Genomic DNA, 23,860 nt, shown 5'->3' on the forward strand with positions numbered 1-23,860 from the left:
TGCCTTTGGGGTGGTAATTGGTGGATCAGGGATGACTAAAAAGAAGACAATAAGAGTGTAGGGTGTCCTGACTCACTTTCCCAATAGAATAAGAAATAACGTCACGGTCCTGTATCCACCCACCACCACCAGTTATGAAAAACAAGGAAACAGGGACAAACCAGCCCCTTGGCTTCAAGAATAAACACTTCTAGACTGGGTAATGAGCAAAATGAATTCTATTGATGCCACCTCTGCACCTATAACCAATCCAACCTCATCTAACAAACATGTTAATCACTTCTTATGTGCAAGGCTATGTGGGAGGAACTGAGGGTACAGAGAAAAAGCATTTCTCAAGAATCCTGTGGAAGGCAACATGCCAAGTACCAAGCTTCTAGGAGGAAGAATCTGCCCTCGGCCATGGTTCTTGCCCAAGTTAATGGTTGGTAATCCTATGTGCTTCATCAATAGGAAGCAATATGGTGTAGTGGAAAGAACACTCCATTTAGAGTCAGAAGAACTGGGTTTAAATCCTGGCACTACCAATTATTATCTGGGTGACTTTGGGCAAGACAAATCTCTCTGGGCCTCAATTTCCTCACTTGCTAAAGGAAACTTTAAGGTCTCTTCCAGCTCTAAATTTTTGATCCTAAGTATAACATCCCTTCTAATACTCCCCCAACTTGTGCTCATTCTCATAGGTTGAGGATACAGAGGGTGGCACCCTGCAAATGGCTACTTTTAACACTAAAAATTATGAGTCTTCCCTTCCTCTCCCTGAAGAACTTCCCATTAACAGTTAGCCAACAGCAAGCGCATTGACTAAAATTAAATATAACAGTAGCTACAAAACATGACTCCTATGAACTGGGAGGTGCACTTTCCTACAAATACAGTGTCCATAGAGAGAGTGGGTACAGAGAACAGTGGTAGTGAGTCACATCCTTACATAAAGATAAACACCAAGATTACAGAGACATCGCTTCAGAGGTCACAAAACCTCAGATTTGAAAAGGAACTTGGTGGCCATTGAGTCTAAGCCACATCTAGAAAGAATCCCCTTCTGTAACACATTTACCTGACAATGGTCACCTAGCTTTTGCTCAAAGACCTTCAGCAAAGGGAAGTCCGTTACTACCTGAGTCAGGCTATTACACTTTTGGACAGCTCTAATTGATAGCAGGATTTTCCTTATGCCAAGCCTAAATGGATGTCTTATTTCTAGATAATCTTGGCCAAGTTCACAGCACCCAGGGAATACATATAGGTTTGAGTTGAATCAACTTCCTGCCCCCATTTCCCTCCACCTCTAGCCTTCCTCTGCAAACCCAACTGACTGGAGGTAGAAGCATCATATAAAATTACAACCTGGGACAAGGTGACTAAAGTGACTTGGTGAAGAGGTTACATGATAAATCACCCTGTCCTAATAACTTTTAATCAGGTCTTCCTTATGGTCTATTATGGTTACTAACAAGATTGATTACTCCTAACAAGGGTTCCTTAATTGTAAAAGTCTGGTGTGGAAGATATGGGAACTACTTCCAACCCCTCGATGATTTAGTGAAATCTTAGAGAGTCGCTTGAGATACAGAAAGATTAAGTTCTACAATCCAGGGTTGCAAAACTGGCAAGTGTGATAGCTAGGTGACATAATGGATAGAGTCTTGGAGTCAGGAAGACCAGTGTTCCAATCTGCATGACCCTAGGCAAGTCACTTAACTTTTCTCAGCCTTGGTTATCTCACGTGTAAAATGGGGAGAATAATAGCACCTACCTCAGAGAGGTTTGTTGTGAGAATCAACCTATATACATACATATGTATGTATATATATATGTATGTATTATGTATATATATACACATATACATATAGGTATATATACATATACCTATGTGCACACACACACACATATACATGCATGTAATATGCATACACATAATAGACATATATACATATATATTACATATTTGTGTGTATTGCTTGCAAACCTTAAAGTGATATATACATCATTTAATCCATCAAAAACACTTTTTAAGTGCCTACTAAATGCCAAGCACTGTGCTATTATTGTTATAAGTACAGAGAGTTAGACTGATCCCAGGTCTTCCTGATTCTATCGTCACCAGTCCATCCACTAAGCCTCAATACCTCTTAGACTACAATAACTGAGATGAACATAGAGGCAGAGGGAGGTGAGGTACTGGAAGAGAGCAAGGGTCCCAATGATGACCTTTGTCCATTTCACAGTTTTCCTCAAGCAGACACCTTATTGATTGTTCAGCTGAGATTTGCATAAGATGGGATAAGCTCTTAGGATCAATGAGGTAAAACTGGAAGAGGTCATTGAGTGAAACCCTGTACAGATGAGCAGACTGAGGCCCAGAGGAGTTCCATGACTTGCCTGAGGTCTCACAGCTATGAAATGCCTGAAGCAGAATCCGAACTTGGGTCTTCCTAACTCTAAGCCCTATCTCCATCACTATGTAGTTCAAAAGACCATTGGATTTGGCATTAGAATGCTTGGGTTTAAATACCTTCTTTAGCTAATTACTTAATAGTTGTATGATCTTGAATGAGTCCTCTCTCTTGGGCCTCAGTTTCCTCATCTGTAAAATGAGGGTCTTAGATCTCTAAGGTTTCTTATGGCTTTAAATTGAGTAACCTGTGATTGTTGTAGGGCTAGAATTGGATTACTGTGCTTGTTTCTGGGTTTCGTCTTGGTCATCTGAGGAAAGCTACATATGTAACACGATCAATAGCTCTGTTTTTCCACCAGCAACATATCCCTATATTAATGTGAGTTAGAAGGTTGGTGACATGATCACAAGACAATGATCTGGGACTCCCCCAAGTTTTAATTTAGACTTTTCTATCAGCATCTGCTTTTTTCTAAAACAAAGCACCAACCACCTCTGCCTTGTCTTTTCCACTGGTAAAACTTGTTGGGTACGACCCTGACAGTGATGCTTTGAGAACTGAGAAATTTAAGTTTATTCCAAATTATGAATGAGGAACATCATTCCATTAGATCCACAGGGTCAAAATCATGGGTGTGTCGGTGTTATAGTTTCTTTATGAGCCTTGTGCATGTTTTGCTAGTGTTAGCTGTTTTTTTTTCTTATGCGGTCTAGAGCAATCACCACAGTTCTGTGTAACATCATCCCCATTTGTAAAATGAGTAGTTATAGTGACCTATTTCATAGTGTTTCTTCAATGCACATATAAATTCATGTATAGTTCTTGGATCTTATCAATGTGGATATTTCCTTAAATGATAACAATTGAACTCTGTCCAAGCCCTCTTGGTCCTATGAAACTCTTGTCTGTGTCTTGTAAATCCTTTAGGAGTTGCCCACACAATGTGCTGGAGGTCTTTCTTCTAGATCTTTTGACATTTCATGACTGTCAAGGCGTGTCCCTCTCTCTCCCAACGTGTCCAGTGGCATATTTTCTTTTCTGATGCCGTTCTTTATTTTACTTCTATTGCGCAGGTCTTTATTGGTAATGATTTGTTGCAACTGACTCATGCCACCATGTGCCTCTCTGTTACCCTTTGGATGATCCTGGACTTAAATTATTTGGAGACCATTGTCTCTACAATTTGCGGCTACCACCAGAAAAATGTGGTTGTTAAAAAGATAGGCTTTTGTTCCAAGGAGGAGCTTGGGGAGTGGGGTTCTTAAAATCAATGCCCAATTTCTCAAAGACCATTTGACATGCCATCCTCCTTCAGTTCAATTCTAGATCCAGCTCACTACTCATAGATAATATCTGCCTGAGATAAATATAACAATGGACTGGCTCTATGGGGTGTGCATCCAACAACATATTACAGTCTCCACAATAGGTAGGCATTGTCCACTTGGTGTTCCCTATGTAGATAGTCAGGCCTGAACTGTTTTGAACAATTTTAGATCTCGTTTAGGAGACTGAAATATTCAAGGGTTCAATGCAGTCAGCAGTAATTCTTAAACAAGAGCATCATTATTGGCAAGGGACTATTGGACCTCATTATTGGCAAGGGATCCCTCTTCCGTCTAGACTCTGTGTTGGATGTCCTCTGTCATAATGGCAAATGCCTACGGCAAGCAAATGGCTCCTTGTTTTATGCCTTACTTCATTATGAAGAAGGAATATGGAATAATGGATAAAGAATCAGCCTTGAGGCCAGGAAGACCTGGATTCAAATCCAACCTCTGAAACATTTTGGCTGTGTGATTCCTGGAAAGTCACTTTACTTCTCACTACCTTAGGCAATTCTCTCATACTACAAGTTTTTTTTTTTAGATCTACACATCCCCACTGATACTATTATTATTATTATCAGTAATGATAATAGATAACATTTATGTAATGCTTTAAGGTTTATAAGGTATATAATGCTTTACAAATATCTCATTCGATCCTCACAATAACCTTGGGAATATTGTTATTCCTTTTTTATAGATGAGGAAACTGAGGCAAAGAGAGGTTTGCCTGGAATCACATAGCTAGTAAGAGTCTAAGGCCAGATTTGAACACAGGTCTTCCTGACTCCAGGTTCAGTGCTCTATCCACTGTGCCACCCTGCCAAGAGTCAGTAGTTATTGATATTTTCCTTTTACTTGTTGAAGAGTGACAAGTTAGTCTGAGATTTTTTTTCTCCCAAGACTTTGACATTCTGCCATATTTCAGATTCCTTGAGAATTGGCCCCTAATATTATATTACTTTTGTCTTGAACACTATCTGCCATATTTATTTGAAATATCAGCAATGTAATAAATGAGAAATTCTGCCAGAGTGCTTCTTTTGAAAAAGAAATAGAATGAAGTTGCATTCAAAGTCTGGTGAGTTTCCATTCCCAGGCTTCTTTCCAAAAGCAAAAGGGAAATGGAATGTATTGCTTAAAAATTCAGGAACTTGCTGCTCACTTAGGCCAGAGATTCATATGTTTAAGATTTTACTTTGTCATTACATAAGAACATACCATATAAAATTTTTGAAATGGGGTAAAAAGCTCTCATGAGATTTTGACAAAAAGAGACCATGAAGAGCATCTGAAAGAGAGATAGAAAGGTATTTTTTTTTAAAAAAAATCAGAATAATTGAAGAGAAAAGAGACTTTTCTGAATTCCAGCTAGAGGCCAAAACTATGGTGAAATTCAGGCAGGTTTATGAGTCTAACAGACAGAGAGGGCTCAGCCATGAGATAGTTGAATGACAGGATGCTTTATATATGATTTTTTTCAAAGTCATTGTGAGATGAATTGATATTCCAGAAGGTCCAGGAAACAAATGAAAGGAAATAAAGGAATGTGCTCAATGGCTGTCCAAAATAGACACACAAGTTAGAAGTTTTCATCATTTCAGATCAAGAGAAATGAATTGGTAGATTTTGTGGTTGGCAGCCCAGAAGTCTAGATCAATGTGTTCCAAATAGACCTCAGGGAACAAGAAACACCCATTGTGTAGGGATTACCCTGAGACTAGACTTGAGAGAGGAATTCTTAGACTAACCCAGGGTAAGCTCAGTTATAGATTTTAATATTCAGAGTTAGTTCTTTGAGGAGTGTGGGGTTTCTGGAAGGACTTGATGGAAAAGTCATTGAATATGTCATAATTAAAACAATTAAATTCCACTCTCTATTTCTGGGGAAGGGAGGGGAGCATGGAGACATTTGGAAATGAAGGTGATAGAAAAAGAGATAACAGCAATAGTTTTTTAATTAAAAATAAAACAAAACAAAAGATTGAAGGTAGATCTGAGTTCATGGAAAAGTAGGGAACTGTACACTGATTGGTGGAGAAAGGAGTGAGAAGGTAGTAGTGGTAACCAGGCAGAGACATTTGCTAGTAGACTTAAAGATTCCACGGAAGACTTCTCCGTTCACATTCTCATCAATGAATTGAATATTGTACGAGAAGAAAAATTCCTGCTGAGAATTTACTCATTGGCTTGGATTGCTGTTTGTCTACTATGCAGATTATCAGGGTAGCAAACCAGGTTTTATAATCCAAAATATCTGTATGTTTAACTGAAATTTACCAGGTTTTTATTCACATATTCAACATCAAATATACATGGAAAACTCAGCTGGAGAACTCCCCAAGTGATGACTTTATAGATGTGAAAGTTTTTAGTTTGGGTCTGGTAATGAAGTATTACAAAAAAAAAGAACTGTATATGAATGAATCCATCAACAAGCATCTATGAAAGACCTACTGTGTGCCCACAGGAAGACCTCAGTTCAAATATTAGCTTTTCCTAATTTTTTTTGGCAAGGCAATTGGGGTTAAGTGACTTGCCCGGAGTTACACAGCTAGTAAGTGTCAAGTATCTGGTCTGAGATTAGATTTGAACTCAGGTCCTCCTGACTCCAGGGCCGGTGTTCTTTCCTCTGCACCACCTAGCTGCCTCAGTTTTTCTTAATTTTAAGTCACTTGGATAAATAAGCACTTGGCCTCAGTTTAACTTAGGCTAAATTATCTCAAAGTTTTTTTTTTTAACTTTAACACCTTATGCTAACCCAGAATTACAAAATCTGAGTTAAAAGGAACCTCAGAAGACACCTAGTTCAACCCTTACCAGAGCAAGCATCTCCTTTACAACATATCAAGTCTCTACACAGACTCCTATCTAATGGAGAATCAGCTACTTCATGAAGGAATTCATTGTACTGTTAGCCAGCCATTAGAAGTTCAGGAACTTTTCTGTCAAATTGAGTTCAACCATGACTCTTCAACTTCCTCCTATTGTTCTTTGTTCTTCCCTTTAGGGTCAATATGAAGAAGTCCAATTCATCTTCCATATGCCAGCTCTTTAGGTATTTGAAGATAGAAAATGTGTCTCCTCTCCCTTCATATCTTCTCTGACCTAAACATCCCCATTTCCATTAACTGGTTCTTGAGTGACTTCATGTCCAGTCACCTCCTCATCATGGTCACTCTCTTCTGGATGTGTTCCAGCTCCTCAAAATAAGTCACTTAGAACTGAACGTAATACTCCAGATGTAACATGACCAGGGCAGAGTACATTAGGACTGTCACCCCCTGCATTATGGATACCACACCTTCCATAATGTCACCTAAAATTATATTTATTTTCTTGGCTGCTTTGTTAATTTGTTGGGATGACAATTGACTAAAATCCCCAGACCTTTTTCACACAATGTGTTGCCCCATACTTGTAAAGCGATTTTTAAAAACCCAAATGTAGGAATTTAAATATATATGTGTGTGTGTGTGTGTGTGTGTGTACTTATATATACGTATGTATGTATTTAAAGCTAGATTTGGCCCGTAATTCTGTCAAGACCTTGTTCAATCTTTACTTGTCCTCCAATGTCTGAACTATTCATCCTACCTTTGTGTTATCTTCAAGTGTGATTAGAATGACATCTGTGCCTTTATCCAAGTTACTAATAAAAATGTTAAGTAGCACCAAGGACAGATCCCTGAGGCATTTCAATACAGACCTCTACCAGAGTTAAGATTAAATCATTAATGACCAATTTTTTGGTACAGTCATTTAACTAGTTTTGAATAAACCCAGTTATGTAATCACCTAGGAAACAGATGATCCTTTCTTAGAATTTTGTCTGAATCAAAGTCAAGTTTACTGTCCTATAATTTGCGAACTGCACCCTTTACCTGTTTTTTGAAAATGAGGACTTTGCCTTTTCTCCACTCTTGTGTCACAGTCTTTGAGAGATCACCAGTGGTGGTTCAGCAATTACATCTGCTGATTCTTTCAGTACCCTCAGATGTAGTATACCACTGCCTGATGACTTTTTGAGGACACTTTATTCTATCTTCCCATTTCTTTGATTATTTTGAATTCCAACTGCCTGTAAAGCTCTTTTATTCCATCTTCCCTAGTCTGAAAATCAATGCTCTTAACACCGAAAACATAAGTAAAATGCAAGTTGGGTAGCACTGGATCCTTGTGTCACCTGCTGTTCTCTATCTTATCATCTATTTCCTCTTGACCAGCTGGTCTATATTGTATCCATGACAATGATGTTTTTGTTTCTCTCTCTATTGATCCTTACTAAAATTCTCTCAACTTTGCTTTTTTTTTCATTCATTCAGACAGCCTTCATTTAGCACCTCCCATGTGCTTGGCACTGTCCTAGGCATTTGGGATACAAACAAACAAACAAAAAGAAAACAGCCCTTTCCCTCAAGAATCACAAATTCTATTGCTATAAAACAACATGCACACAAAAAATTAACCACAAATTAGCAACAAAATAAATGCAAAGTAATTACCAAGGGGAGGGTATTAGCAAATGATGGGATCAGGATTGATGCTTCATAGGATGACAGATGTGGGGAGATTTATGCAGGGATTCAGTGAGGTAGCAATGAGAATGGTATACATTCCAGGCCTGTGCAAAGAAAGATATGGAGAAAAAAAGGGAATGTCGAATATAGGGAGTGACTAGTAGGGCTAGTTTGGGTCAGAACATAGAGTGTATAAAGAAGAGTAATGGGCAATAGGTCTAGCAAGGTGGACTGGAACCAATCTGTGAAGGACTTTAAAAGACAAATAGAAAAGTTTGAGTTTTATCCTATAGGCAAGAACCATTGGGGTTTCTTGAGCAGGGGAGTTATGTGACCAAACTCTTGCTTTAAGGAAATCAAGCTAGTAGCTGTATGGAGGATGGCTTGAAGAAGAAGCAACAGGAGTGAAGAGGCTATGATCAAAATCTAGCTGAGAAAAGGTTAGGACCTGAACCAAGGTGATGACGGTGTGAGTGGAGAGAAGGAAAGAGACAACAAGTATTTATTAAGTGTTTACTGTGTGCCAGGCATTGTGCCAAGTGCTGGGGATGCAAATACAAATGTTTCTTCTTTCTGTTTTCCCTATTTCTTTAGAGGGAAAGAAAATTTCTCAATTTCTTCAATTTTATTACCCTTCTTCACCAGTGTTCACAAACTTGACATTATCTTGGACTTTTTCCTCTCCCTCATCCCCTGTTTCCAATCAGTTGTCAAGTCAGGTCAATATATCTCACATCTGTTTTGGTATTTGAATAGAATTTCCTCAGCACCTAGGGAACCCTGGTACATCTCTCCTCTCCTGCAGCCTCTCCACCCTGGAACACTCCTCAGTTGTGCCAGCCACTGCTCCCATTTAGGAGTTCTCAGGACCTTCATTCTCCTGACTTTGTTTCTGACTTTTGACATTTTCCTCCTATGCTGTACACCCCCTCCCTTTCCAGCTCCTTTTTGTTTGTTGCCTTCCCCCATTAGAATGTAAGCTCATTGAGGGCAAGAACTGTATTTCTTTTTTTTTTTTTTGGAGAAAAATACTATGTTTTCAGATGGGCTGAACTTGAAATTCAGACTGTACATTCATTCAGTTGGAGATTTTGAGTAGGTGATATGGTAAAACTAGTCCCCAGACTGGGTGGGGGGGAGAGAGAGAGAGAGGGAGAGATCTTCAAAGAAATGATAGTAGATCTCATGGAAACCAATGAGATCACTGAGAGAGAAGAGAACAGGGACTAGTCCAGAACGTAGTGGCACACCATTGGAGAAGAGGTGGATTATAAATGATGTCTAGCAAAAGAAACCGAGATGTAGTCAGAGAAATAGGAAGATAGACAGAAAAGAACACTATCATGAAAATCCATGGAGAAGAGACTTTCTACAAGGAAGGGATGGTTAAATGTGTTACAGTTTACAAATTAGTCAAGAAGGATTTTTAAAATTTTATTTTTAATTTATGAAATGAAACAAGCATTTCCATAACATAGTAGAAAAAACAATGATTGCATATGGAACTGCAAATCAATTATGTATGACTTGCATTTCCTTTTAAATATGTTATCATGTAAATTTTTTCCCTCTTTTCCCCTTCCCTCCCCACCCCCTGTCCTAGAGATGGCTACCATTAGACACACACACACACACACACACACACACACACTATATGTGTGTGTGTGTGTGTGTGTGTGTATGTATATATATCATTCTCTATATGCTTCTTTTTATCAGTTCTTTCTCTGGATGCAGATAGCATCTTCCTTCATATGTCCTTTGTCATTAATTTGGGTATTACAATAGTCAAAATGACTTAGTTGTTCAAAGTTGTTTTTTTTCTTTTTAGTGAGGTGATTGGGGTTAAGTGACTTGCCCAGGGTCACATAGCTAGTAAGTGTTAAGTGTCTGAGGCTGGATTTGAACTCAGGTCCTCCTGACTCCAAGACCAGAGCTCTATTCAGTGCACCACCTCGTTGCCCCTAAAGTTGTTCTTAAAATAATATTTCTGTTACTGTATACAACATTCTCTAGGTTCTGCTCATTTCACTCTTCATTATTTTGTGAAAGTCTTTCTGTGTTTTTATAAGCTCATTAATCTCATAATTTTTTATAGCAAAATAATATTTTATCACAATCACATACCATAATTTTTTCTATCATTCTCCAATTGATGGATAGCCCCACAATTTCCAGTTCTTTGCCACCACAAAGAGAGCTGCTATAAATATTTTAGAACATATAGGTTCTTTTCCTTTCCTCCTAATCATCTTTGGAAATAGACCTTTGGAAAATAAGTTTTTCTAAAGCCATCAAATATGGTGATCAAAGTTTCATTGGTGTGCTTGGAGAGAGTCATTTCAGTTGATGGTTAATGTCAGAAGAGATTACAAGTGGCTAAGAAGGAGTTGGAGGTAAAAAAAAAAAGTGGAGACAACAATAGTGATTTTTTTTTTTCCCCAAGAGTTTGTCTCTCAAAGAGAAGAGAGATCTGGATGATAATGCTTCTCCATCCTGACCATAGATTTGCCTTTCTTTGTATCCCCAGTGCTTAGCACAGTGCCTGGAACATAGTAGGAGCTTAATAAATGCTTATTGGTCATCTGTGAGTGACAAGTGTATGTTCTTAAAATATACTGCTATTCTACTGTTCCATTTTATTTCATGTGCTATTTTTGCATATGTTATATATACCTCTTCACAGTCATGTTCCAGTTAGGAGTCCCATTCTGCCAAATCTCTGTGTGGCCACATCTGCCTTCTTGTAGTAGGATCACTTTATTATTCATACTCTGTGCATTTGTATATAGACATCTGAGGTCCTGGGCTTTTAGTTGCTGACTTCCTTCTCGGACTTTATCTCCTATAAATTACTGAACCTCTCTCTATTGCAATTATTACTTTTTCTTGTATCTGCTGCTCTCCATGGTATCTCATTTTGTAGATATATTTGGACTGTTTTAGCTTGCTTTACAAAAAAAAAATCTTGCCTTGAGTGGATTTACATTTCTGAGCATCAGCTATAGAAATGTATACTGTTCCCTTAGGTGTTACCACTGCCTAAGTTGTCTGGTCAGATAACTGCTTGGTTTTGGTCATGCCTAGGTATTCCCAATCAACAAACATTTATTAATAAGCGTTCTGCATGAAGCCTTTGTTGGCTTTCTTCTGCTATGAGTGCCTACTCCCTCTTTCCCAATGTTACCTTGTATCTAATTTGTTTTTATACATATGCACATACAAACAAAATGTAGGGACAAAAATCATCCTGAATAACTAAAAGAAAAACTGAGGCAGAGCTCTAGTGAACCTCAGACTTCCCTCTCAATCTGAGATGCCTCTTCCTTCAAAGGCCCTATTTTTATAGGGCTTGACACCTAAACATTCTAAAGCATCTATACAAAATACAGAATAATTCCATTAGTTGACATATGACACATAAGCTAAAATAAGCCCTATCATAGGGCCTTCCTATTAGAATCTATATTTCTATATAACATACAAAATAAGGATTAATATGCTGCTTATTCCTATACCTATTACTAGATGATCAATTAAATATGCATTACAAGACGAATATATTAAAATAATGACTAACAATAATTACCCTTTATAGAATCATAATGAACTGGTTATTACTGACTAGAGTTTGAGTAGGGGTCCTCAATGAATCAATTTTCTCAATTATACATATGTATAAATATATACATATATAGTACAGGTTTTCTGCCTAGTTAGTATGCAAGCTCTTTGAGGGCAGGAATTGTTTTGTTTTCATCATTGTATTCCTAGCACTTAGCATAGTATCTGTTAAATAGTAGATGCTTAATAAATGTCTGATTAATTGTCTACTATATATCAGGTAAGAGGTAATGTGACATGATGGATAGAGAGTCAACCATGGAGTCAGAAAGACCCAGATTTAAATCCCATTTCTTCCTGGTTATGTGACCCTGGGCAAGTCACTTACCCTCTTAGTGTTCTTGGCAAATCTCAGAGACTATAGCTTGTGGAGAAGGTACCAACCTACATTAGTAGAGGGAGTTTCCCACCCAGAAGTTCCCTGTACCAATGAAATCATAGGTCTATCTCCTATTTCTATATATCAGTCACTGTGCTGGGCACCGGGGATACACAGACAAAAAACAAATAGCTCCAGGACTGTATATCTTAACTTTCGGTTCTCAGTTGTCATAGATCAATTAATTCAGTATACCTTAATTCCGTAAAAACCTTTGACTTATGCATATTTTCAAGTTCCCATTCCCTTGCTTGGAATGGTTGGTCAGGCTTTACTTGTTAAAATCCTTAAAGAAACATGGTTACTGTGTTCTTAATATCTTCTTTAATGTAATTACTATCATGTCCACAGTTTGAAAAAACACTCTCTCATATATCTTTTCATTTGAGGCTTGGAACAACCCTGCGAGGTAATCTGGACAGTTATTATTATCCCTGTTTTACAGATGAGCAAACTGAGGTTCATCAAGGCTTAGTGATTCATCTACATTCCAAAGTCAGTGAGCAGCAGGGCCCCAGGTTCTCTGACTCCAGGTCCAGCCCACTTTCCATCACACCTGCAAATGCTGAGACGCTTCCTTCTTTCAAAAGGATATTTTGCCTTTCGAATGGTACCAGTGGGTGAAATTAAGAAATCCAATCAAAGTCTACTGCGTGACTGACCTTTGTTCAAATTTTAGTCCTGCTGAGGCTAAACTTGGCCTTGTGGCTCATGGAGGAGTTGTTTAGGTGCAGTGTAGCAGACTGGAATAATTAACCACTCTCCCAGATGACAAATATAAGTGCCTATGATTGGCTTCAGTGGAAACTGTATGGGTGAAATGAAACTTTAATATCCAGAGGTGATAAGAGAAAGTCTATAAAAATCACAGTGTTCCTTGGTGGGTTAGAGATGGGTCTGCCTTCTGAAATATAAATGTAATGAGAGTTTTAGTCTCCAATTATGCCAGCAGGTAAAATAGAGTATTTTCTGCCTTCCAATGCCAAGATTACATGTACCTGTCATAAAATTCTGGTTTTCCTCCTAGGGGCATTTTAAATGATTTTCTTTCTCCTTTTTGAATGCTTTAACATATGTGGTCTGGACTTCTCTAAAAGTCATGTTTTTGTAACAAAGTGGATTTTTTCAAATATCTGAATGCTCAGTGGTGATGTGTAGGACTCCAGGTGTTCCTGCCCATGGGATGGTGGAAGGAAGTGATCTTAGATATGGGGCCCAGGTTTACTTCAGTTGCCTCCCAGGGTACAGCTTAAAAGGCAGTCGGGTCGCCTTTTGTCAGCTTGATGGGAGCTGGACCAGACACGACCCAGTCTGTGGTAAGGGCACTGTTTGTTTGTTTTTCTCCCAGGTTGACCAATGTGCTTTAATAATGAAGGTTCTCTCACAAGTTCTTGAAGGTTCTTTGTTGGGAAATGTCAATGCCCTACCATTTTAGCCTGTCCAAGAATTGACTCAGCTCTCTTCTGACTCCCCTAGGTTTTAATCAATTAATCAAGCAATCAATCAGCAGGTGTTTATCACTTTTTAATCACCCACTGCATTCCAGAATTTGTGTTGGACTCTGGAGATACAAAGATGAAAATTAAAGTCTCTGCCCTCGAGGAGCTTCCATTCTATCTGTTCCAAATATCACAACAACCTTTCTCATTTCATCCTGATGATAGCTTACAGCTTGTGTGTGTGTGTGTGTGTGTGTGTGTGTGTGTGTGTGAGAGAGAGAGAGAGAGAGAGAGAGAGAGAGAGAGAGAGAGAGAGAGAGGAGAGAGTGAGAGTGAAAGAAAGTAAAAGTGAATGAGAGAGAGAGAGAAAGAGAATTTATTAAGCACTTATTATGAGGAAAAATTTGAATCTAAATAACATTCCTAAGCCCCAGGAGTAGTCATGTCTATAATGAAGGTGGCTGCCCTATGGCAAAGTTGATTGGACTACCTTTCTCTAACTTAGTAAATAAACCTTAGAGAATTGCTTGAGTTTCAGAGAAGTGAAATGACTTGGTTATGGCCATAGAGTTTGTATCAAAGGAAGGGTTGGACTAAGGTCTAACTGACCTTGTCTAGTACTCAATCCACAAAGGCCAGAAAGGGGGGACTTTGATGAAAGAAATAGAGACTAGGCTATAGCTCTCCCATATCAGTTGAGGGACACTTCTCACTCCCTACTTTCTAAGTCTACTAAAAATCTAGTGGATATAAGCTCCTGTAACGGCCTTCCTGGTCAGAGTTCTGTTCACAGGCAATCATCAGACTCATGAAATACCTGCTGCAGAGGAGAGAGAGACAATCAGCTACTAGGTTCAGTGAAAGCAAGCTGAGGGAAAGCCTTGAAACTTTTGTGTTGGAAAATTTCTATTCTCAGAGAATATAGCCTATCTGCAAATTAACCCAGTTCTCCTTTGCTTCCAATAGGCTCTAATCAATCAATCTACATGTAATTATTAAGTGCCTACTGTGTACCAGACCAGGTGCTAGTCTCTTGGGAATCTAGCTTTAGAGGCTTCTTATATTCACTTAGCATCTTAGTTGTTGTTTTGCCAACAGTAATTTGCCTTTCCTGTATTGTTATTAGATCTGGTGATTCCCACCATTTTATGGCAATGGTTTTATTAGAATCATTCTATGTGCCTCCAAAAGGCAGAGGAATGGTGATATCCTAAAGTGACTTGGGTGTGCAAACCCTGGTTGGGTATTTCTCACTGATAGCTCATGGCTCCAGGTGTTTAGGTCTATTGGGATCCCCTTTATCTCATGCCACGGTTCAAGGAGCATCCGGATGAACTTCCTGGAATCCAATGGGTATACCCATGGTAGAAATTCAGATTCACTAAATATTTTCCCTACAATTTAGGCAAGCAGCAAAGCTCATGTAATAGAAGTGACAGTATACCAAATAGCTTGTGTTTAATTTGTTTCTGTTCTTATTTCAACTTAAAGCTTTGAAATTATTTTCATCCTCAGTAAACAAGTGTTGAGTTATGAGGAGGGAGGGAGGGAAAGGAGATCATGGAAATGGTTTTACAAGTGCCACATGGCATTGAATATTGCCTGTTTTAAGTATAAGTGAGTTTGTGCCCAAGAAAAGATTATTTAAAGGAAGTCAGTGGTTGGACAAACCTCTAATGACCTTATAACTGAAGATGTGATTCTAGAATAGACTCGCTCTGAGTCCTTGGACAAATCTCCTTCCCATCTATGACTCAGCTCAGTGGTATCAACAACACTGCAAGAACAAGCTTAAAATGTTATAGGGAAATATTTAACAAAATAAATAAAAGTAGAATAAAACATAGATAATATCACATCTTAAAACTAAGTCAAAATGCTATCCAAAGGGATCTTTATATATGGATCATGGTCCCCTTTTCTATTTGAGGTTGACACCACTACCTTAGATTACCCATCTTCAAAATAAAATGTTACCTCTCTCAAAGAAGTGTGAAAAGGGATGTCTAGAAAGAATCTGGGATTGTTCTCAAGATTTCCTGTGATACCGTTTACACTTTAAATTCCCATCCAACTTGAGTTAAAGGATAGAAAAACTTTCTTAGTGAGTGTTAGTGAAAAGATTTTAGAATGAAATAGAAACCTGCATTATAAAAAGGAAGTATCGGGAACTGTTGGCAGCTCCGTGGCTCAGTGGATAGAGTGCTGGGCCTGGAGTCAGGAAGACCTGAATTCAAATCTGACTTCAGACACTTACTAGCTGTGTGACCTGAGCAAGTCATTTAACCTCTGTTTGCCTTAATCCAGTGGAGAAGGAAATGGCAAACCATTCTAGTATCTTTACCAAGAAAATTCCACGAACAGTATAGTCCATGGGGTCATGAAGAGTTGGACGCAACTGAACAACAGCACAATGGGGTTTTGTTGATGTTGTTATTGTTAGGTTCAGTGAACAAAAGTTATTGGTTGGTTAGAGTTAGTAACATAGGAAGTGACTAGCCACCTACTGACTATATGTTTCTGTCAGAAAATGAGATTGACGGAAAACAAGGATGAAACTCACTAGCCTAATTTCATAGCCCAAGTACAGTGAAATTCAGAAGACAACAGAACCAACATTCAGAACAAGACAAACAAAATATCATGTCCACTAAACTATTCCTGCTGAATGTATAATCTCAGAAATATTCACATTTTTCTGAATGTGCCCAACTTAAATTTAAACATGCTCATGCTGAAACTTCCAAAAGAAGCTAAAAATTCCACCACTGTAAGAAGAGAAGAACAAGTGCTTTTGAGGCTAGATTGTGAAGCCAGATTTAAAAATGACATTCTGGTTTTAAGGATGCACCAAGAAAACATTTTTATTAGATAAATTTTCTTTTTAGGAGTTTTCTATCCATAGTGACTTTGAATCACTGTTGTTGATTAATTTTGAGTGACAGTCTTAAATTCGATATAAAACATTGCATGATTTGTTCCTAAAAATGAACATTCCAGAATTTTAATAATGTTTTCTATCTCTCTCTTTCTTTTATTTCCATCATTAGTGCTGGAAGAAAAAAACTGTTCCGACCCAGGAGGCCCAGTCAATGGGTACAGGAGGACCTCAGAAGGCAGCGGGCTTATAAATGGGCGCTATGCCAAAATCGGCACCATCATGTCCTTCTTTTGCAACCACTCATATGTTCTAAGTGGCAATGAGCAAAGAACTTGCCAACCAAATGGAGAATGGTCAGGGAAACAGCCAATATGTATAAAAGGTAATTCACAAAGTCTTCTAAAGCTGGAAGAAGAGCTTTGGGGTAGGTGGGTGTGGGAGTGGTCCTGGTTATTCTCTTGTCCCATTCCTAGATATGTGTGTTTTCTTAAATTTTTATTTTTGTCCCTTGGCAAACACTCTTTCCCTTTCAAAGTTCTCGTGGGGTTCTTCTGATATCATTAGGCTTCCCTCCTCGGTTACTCCTAAGAGTAAGTCATCCCTAGAGATGCCTTCTACTTTTCTAAGGACAAACAGAAGCATAAGTTTGTCCAGCTCCATCTTTCAACAAGCATTCATTAAATGCTTCCTGTGGGTCTGACACTGTGCTAAGTCCTGGGGATACAGAGAAAGGCAAGTGATCAAAAAGAGTTAAGGTTTGTAGAATAGCAGTTGTCCATGGAAAATTCCAGAGTCTGTGGTTATTCATTAAAAAAAAAAGGAAGTGGAGAGTGGAAACACTGTGTTTCTCAGAGATGACGTGGGAGATACATGAGGAGGATAAAACCCTATCTTTTCCCTTAACATTTTTTCACATTTTTAAAACCAAAAGAAGAGACACCGTGTGGTGCAATAAATAGAATGCTGAATTTGGAGCCAGGACAACCAGGGTTTGAATGATTCTTTGGGGGATTGGAGCTGTGATTCCACTGATATAGGGAACTCTCAGGTAAGGAAACTCTACCAATCCAGGTTAGCACCTTTTTTTTTTCAATTTATAAACTTAGGGAGTTGCCCTGGACACTTAGAAATTAAGTGAGTTGCCCAAGATCACACAACCAATATGTCAGAGGCAGGACTCACATAGGAGAAATATCTATACAAAGTAAGATACCTTATAAAGTTGCTGTGAGGATCAGAGGAGATCATGATTGTAAAGAGTTTTACCACCTTCAAATGCTTCACAAATGTCAGCTGTTATTAAGATGAACACTTATTAAGTATTAAAGTGACAAAATATATATATACAGCACAGTCCAGAGCTCAGTTATATATAAAGTCTTGTAGGAATTCCTAGAGGGAAGTCTGTGAAGGCTATGAGCTAAATGATTGGTAGAATTTGGAGAAATGGAGAGAAAGGAAGTGCATGAGCCAAATGATTGGTAGAATTTGAAGGAGTCTTCTACATGGGAGCTATAGGGAGGCAGAAGGATGTGTAGCACGTTCAGGGAATAATGAGGACTCTATGCTGGCTAATGTGAAAGCTTCATCATGTCTCTAGGTGTCATGCTTGGTGTGGTACTTTCCCTCATGCCTCCCATTCAATCAGTTGCCAAGTTTTGTCCATTCTTCTGCCGCAGTCTTTCCTTCTTCTCTTCTATCCACTCACACAGCTGCCAGCCTACTTTCTACCCTCATCCCTTCACTCCTCACCTGGACTTTTGCAAGAGTCTCCTAACTGCTCCACCAGCTTCCAGTTTCTCCCTTCCTACACATAGTTGCAATACACAGGTCTAACCACATCATTCACCTACTCAAGAAGTGCCAGGAGCTCCCTCTTATTTCTAGAATAAAACACAAGGCATTATTTGGCTTTTAAAGCCCTTCACCCTGGCTGTTGCTCCCTCATTCCAAGCTTATAGCAGAATATTCCTCTTTATATTTATTCAGCATCTATCTTCATACACCTTGTATATCCTTCACTAGAATGTAGGCTCCTTGTTTCATTCATTATATTAGCATCCCCAGTGCCCAAGACAGTATGTGGAATCCAGTAGGTACTTAGTAGTAAACTTATTGATTGATTGATGGATTTGTACAATAAATATTCCAGCCAAACTTACCTGCTTTCTGTATCTCCCATCTCTGCGCTTCTCCACAAGTTGTACCCTGATGCCTGGGTTGTTCTCTTTCCTTACCTTCACCCTATCTCTAACTTCCTTTAAATCTGAGTTCAAGTATCTCCTCCTACAGGAAAGCCATCGTCCATTGTTCCCCTTTCCTCTGTTGCTCAGGGCCTACTCTCAGAAATTACTTTGCATATAATTGATATTTAATTTTCTATGTTCACATTGGCTTTATCCCCCAATAGAATATAAGCTCCTTAAGGGTAAACCATTTTTTTGATCTTTGTATCTCCAGTGCCTGATACATATCGGACACTGAAAAACATGAATGAAATTGAATTGAATTGAGCATAAATACTCATCCTAAAGGCATTAGATTAATAGTTTTAAAGACTTGGGAGGAGAGAGGAGTAGAGACGTGATCAAAGTACTTCTTTAAGAAGAGATACAGGTTGGATTCCAGGCACGACTTCGACCAAAATTCTGCTTTTGATTATTTCTCCCAGCTCTGTCTACTCAATGTCTAATCTTTCTCCAAAACCCAACTCAAATGCCATCTCTTCCATGAATCTTTCCTTTATCTCCCCTCCACCTTTTCTCCCTTAGAATTCCTATTAGGCTTTGCATTTCTCTTACTCATTTTTACAGTCTACCTTGATGAAGCGTACTGTGTCAACAGAAAGCATGGTGGTTTGAGAGTCATAAACACTGACAAATTCCACCTCCAATGCATACCAGTTAGGCAACCATGGGCATCAATTAACTTCTCTGAGGTTCAGTTTCCTCATCTATAAAATGGGATAATAGTAGCACTTACTTCATGGTGGCAATCTTGGGGGGAGTTAAGGATAAAAGAAGAGAGTATGTGTCAAGTGATTTGCAAATGTTCAAGTGCTATGAAAATGTCAGCATTTATTACCTTACAGTTATTTAGAGAAGCAGTCTGGTGTAGTTGATATCAAATAAAATATGGGTTCATCTCCTGCCTCTGATATATACTAGGCCACTAGCCCTCTTTGTGCCCATAAGCAACTCTCTCAGATTTGAAGTTGCAGGGCAGTAAGCTATGTCTTGATAGAGGGGTTTTCTTCCTTGGGAGTTCTATAATCACAGGTTACGGCAAAATGAGACTGTAAGCCCCATGATGACAGATATATATATATATATATATATATATATATATATATATATATATATATGTATGTATGTATGTATGTATGTATGTATGTATGTATGTATATATTGGAATTCTACCTAATATGGAGTTTAGTGTACTAGGCACCTGATAAATATTTGCTGGATGAATAAATGAATGAATGAATGAATGACTTAGTGACAATCTGGCTTAGTAGCTAAAATGCTAGACTTAGAGTCAGAAAGACCTGGATTCAGATCTCACCTAAGACATTTACTATGTGGCCTTAACCTCTGTTTGCCTCAGTTTTCTCACTTAAAAAAGGTGGGGGGGGAGGTGATGTGGAAGTAATTATAGGTCTAGTCACTACTTCATAGAGTTGTAGTGAAACAAATGAATTAATGCATGTAAAACCCTTTGGGGACTTTACACTACTGTCTAAATGTCAACTGTATTGAGGGAGGAAAAAGAAAAGCCTTTTCTTGGCATACATCACCCAGATAATTGCCTCAGTTTTCCACTTTCCTTTGTCTGTGTTTGTAAACAGCCTGAACCATGGGAAAAGGAAACAGAGAGAGTGTTGTTGATTTATTTATTTTGGGGGTGAAGGCAGCAAACTCCTCCTGATTTCAGCCAAGAACAAACAGCTTTGGTCCCTACCAGCAGAGATAAGCCATGCCTTGGTGCCTTTACACACAGAGAGGATGCCCTTCAAGATTTCCATTAGCTCCCCTCCTACTCATTAAAACAGACCAAAGTCCTTTAAATGTCTAATTAGCCCAATTTAGGCTACTTGGTCTAGAGAGTGGGATAAAAGAGATTTCTTTTCACACATGAAGAAAGAAAGTGTTAAGGAAAATCAAACTGGGTTTCAAGTTGACCCTAAGCTATCCTGAGAGGCCTCTGTTTCAGTGAAAGGATCGGGCAAGTTCACTCCAAGGCTTCCATTGAGTTGAGACTGCCTTCTGGGCTTAGCCACTGTGAGAACCTTTCAGTTTCCCATGGCTGGAAGGTCAGGTTTTTGTTTAGAAATTTCACTTTTACTTCAATGCCATTTAAAAAAACTCAACTAAGTTTACTGGTATTTTATGTAATTGGTTGGCCCTAATCTATGAACTAACATTTTAAATTTAATAAATGTTTTATTGATTTTTTTAACATTGCTCTAACTTCCCATTGATTTCTCTTTTCTTCTCTCCCCCAATCTTATGTAGCAACACGTTGGCTACATCTGACAATGTACATCTCATTTTGTACCTATATCTCATCACTTCTCTCCTGAGAGGCAGGAGGCATGCTTTACCATCAGTCTTTGGAAACTATGATTAGTCACTGCCTTGATCAAAGGTCTGAGTCTTTCATCACTGTTTTCCTTTACATTATTTTGGGTTTTGTACAAATGATCATCTTGTTTCTGGTCATTGCACTCTGTTTCCATTCATATAAGTGCTCACAAGATGTCCTGAATTCTTCATTATCCATCATTTCTTATAATGCAATGACATATAATCATTCTATTATCAATAGGTTACAATTAGTCCAATAGATTGTAAGCTCCTTGAATGCAAAAACTATTTCCCCCCTTTCTTTGTATCCCCAGTGCTTAACACAGTGCCCGACACATAATAGGTGCTTTAAAAATGCTTGTTGATGTAATTCTATTTACAAGCATTCCTGAGGTACCTACTGTGGAATTGGAGGGGGCGGTTGACTGTGCCTTAATGCTTACTATCCTTGGGACTTTTGGCAAGCCACTTAATCCAACCCCACGCCCAGACCTCATTCTCCTCTTCTGTATATTAGGAAGGTTGGATTAGATGCCTTCTTAAGTTCCTTTTAGCTTTATAACAGAGGTTCTTAACCTGGGGTCTACAGACCCCTTGTGGAGTCTGTGGATAGATTTTTAGGGGTGTGAGAACTTGAATGGGAAATATGCACATATACATATATATGTATATGCACACATATATTCACTAGCCTCTAAATGAAATTTGGTATTTCCTTCCATCTTGAATGTAGGCAACAAATGGTATTTCTGAAAAAGGGTTTGTAGACTTCACCAGACTTCCAAAGGTGCCTATGACTCCTCCCCCAAAAGATTAGGATGCCCTGTCCTTGAGCTATGATCCTATGAGCCTATAATTTCATGTAGCAGGTGCAGTGTTAGATATTGGTGATACAAAGACAAAAATGAAATAGTCCTTTCCTGCCCTCAAGGAGCTTATGTTCCCTCAGCTTACATTCTTATATCACAATTTGTGAGCTAACATTTTCCCAGATGAGTCTGCAAGGTATGACATTTGTATGAACCCTTTGGTGTAGTATAAAGAATGCTGACTTTGGAGTCATTTGACTTGGCTTTGAATCTAGGCTCCGCTACTTACCATCTGTGACCCTGGGCAAGTCACTTAGCCTCTAGGAGTCTCATTTTCCTGTTAAATGGAATTAATTGAGATGACCTCTCTAAGGGTCCTGTCCAGTTCTAGACTTAAGATCCTATGATCATATTCTCCAGGGAGTTTTCTGTGTGGGGAGACAAGCAGAAAATTTTCTCATAGATCAAGTCCAGAATACACTTCTCTATACATATGTTGTGTATACTCACAGATCTCTTTCTATCTCTAGCTCTTCTTTCAGTAATGGGAGAGGTTAGATCTGGGCTCGACTAATTTGAGTGACTGCTCTGAGGATTATACAAACTTGTGTTTGTTTTTTAGCCTGCAGAGAACCAAAGATTTCTGACCTAGTGAGACAAAGAATTCTCCCCATGCAAGTCCAGTCAAGGTGAGCTTGAAATGCCTGAAATTTATTTTTGAGAACTTTCTTCTCTCTCTCTCTCTCTCTCTCTCTCTCTCTCTCTCTCTCTCTCTCTCTCTCTCTCTCTCTCTCTTCCTCTCTCTCTCTCTCCCTTCCTCCCTCCCTCCCAGAATTTCTTTCCTAGGCACCTTCTGTTCTAAGTCAGCTTAAGGCTTCCTAGGGAATGCTGAATACTGACACCTCCTGAGAGAACAGGGTTTATTACATAGCTTCCCTGAATTGGGAAGGGGGATTGGGAAGAGAGAGAAGGAAGCTAATTAGAAGGACAAGCCTCTTGCAGCAGCCCCAAGAGTCTGAATTTTGGTTGCTGAGGCTGCCAAAAATGAGTAAATCCCAAAGCAAAAGTCTTCTATTGGGCAAGGAGTAGCTCATTTCTAGCAGTAGTTAAGCCTGGGAACCTGTTCCCTGGGGCAGCTGAACACAATTGACTAGCCTGGAAAGAGTTCAGATAACTTAACAGGTTGGTGGGAGTGGAGAGTAAAACAATATGAAACATGTTGGGTGGGGCTCAAGGACCCTACATTTTGTTCACTATCTGTCCCTTACGTCTAGAATATTCTCTCTCTTCATCTCTGTCTCCCGGTTTCCCCAAGCTTCCTTCAAATTCCAGCTCAAATCCAACCTTGTAGAAGATTTTCCTGGTTCTCCTCAATGCTAATATCTTCTTTCTGAGATTATCTACAATCTCCTCATCTATAAAACAAAGAGATTGGATTGGATAACCTTTAATATCCCTTTCAGCTGCAAGACTATGACCCCATGACCTTTATGATTAGCATGGAACATGGCTTTCCCCATAAATAAAGGGAAAGTCTTTCCCAGTAGAAGAAGATATAGCATGGTATAATGGAAAGAACAGAATAGGAAATTCTGAGTTCAAATCCCAGCTCTTCCATATAGTAGCTCAATGACCTTGGGTAAGTCACTTTACCTCTGGTCCTATGTGTTTTTACCTATAAGGAGGTTAAATTATGTGGCTTTTAATGTTACTTCCAGTTCTAAATCTATAATCCTGTGAGAATTCTACTTTGGTAGTTACTTAGTCACCCAGAAATACCAGTGAGCTGCTGTAATAACAGAAACCAGAGATTAGATATCCAGGTTGCAGGTGTCTATGTGTTTCAAGAAGAACTCAACAAACCTGTCTGCTGTGTGCTGCCAGGCACTGTC

The 23,860-nt window shown here is 38.8% G+C and overlaps 1 protein-coding gene across 2 annotated transcripts in view; it reads left to right on the forward strand.

Annotated features, from left to right (window-relative positions):
* PAMR1 (peptidase domain containing associated with muscle regeneration 1) overlaps positions 1-23,860 on the forward strand; it is a 100,352-nt gene that overhangs the window by 69,075 nt on the left and 7,417 nt on the right. The window contains exons 7-9 of one of the 2 annotated variants that reach the window (XM_027837801.1): positions 13,399-13,569; positions 16,743-16,955; positions 22,591-22,657. In XM_027837801.1, the coding sequence (XP_027693602.1) occupies positions 13,399-13,569; positions 16,743-16,955; positions 22,591-22,657 (451 nt within the window). The remainder of the gene's footprint in view (positions 1-13,398; positions 13,570-16,742; positions 16,956-22,590; positions 22,658-23,860) is intronic. The other variant, XM_027837802.1, reaches the window with a different exon arrangement.

Source organism: Vombatus ursinus, unplaced genomic scaffold (genome assembly GCF_900497805.2).
Source record: "Vombatus ursinus unplaced genomic scaffold, bare-nosed wombat genome assembly UNPS02014822.1, whole genome shotgun sequence".
Lineage (NCBI taxonomy): Eukaryota > Metazoa > Chordata > Mammalia > Diprotodontia > Vombatidae > Vombatus > Vombatus ursinus.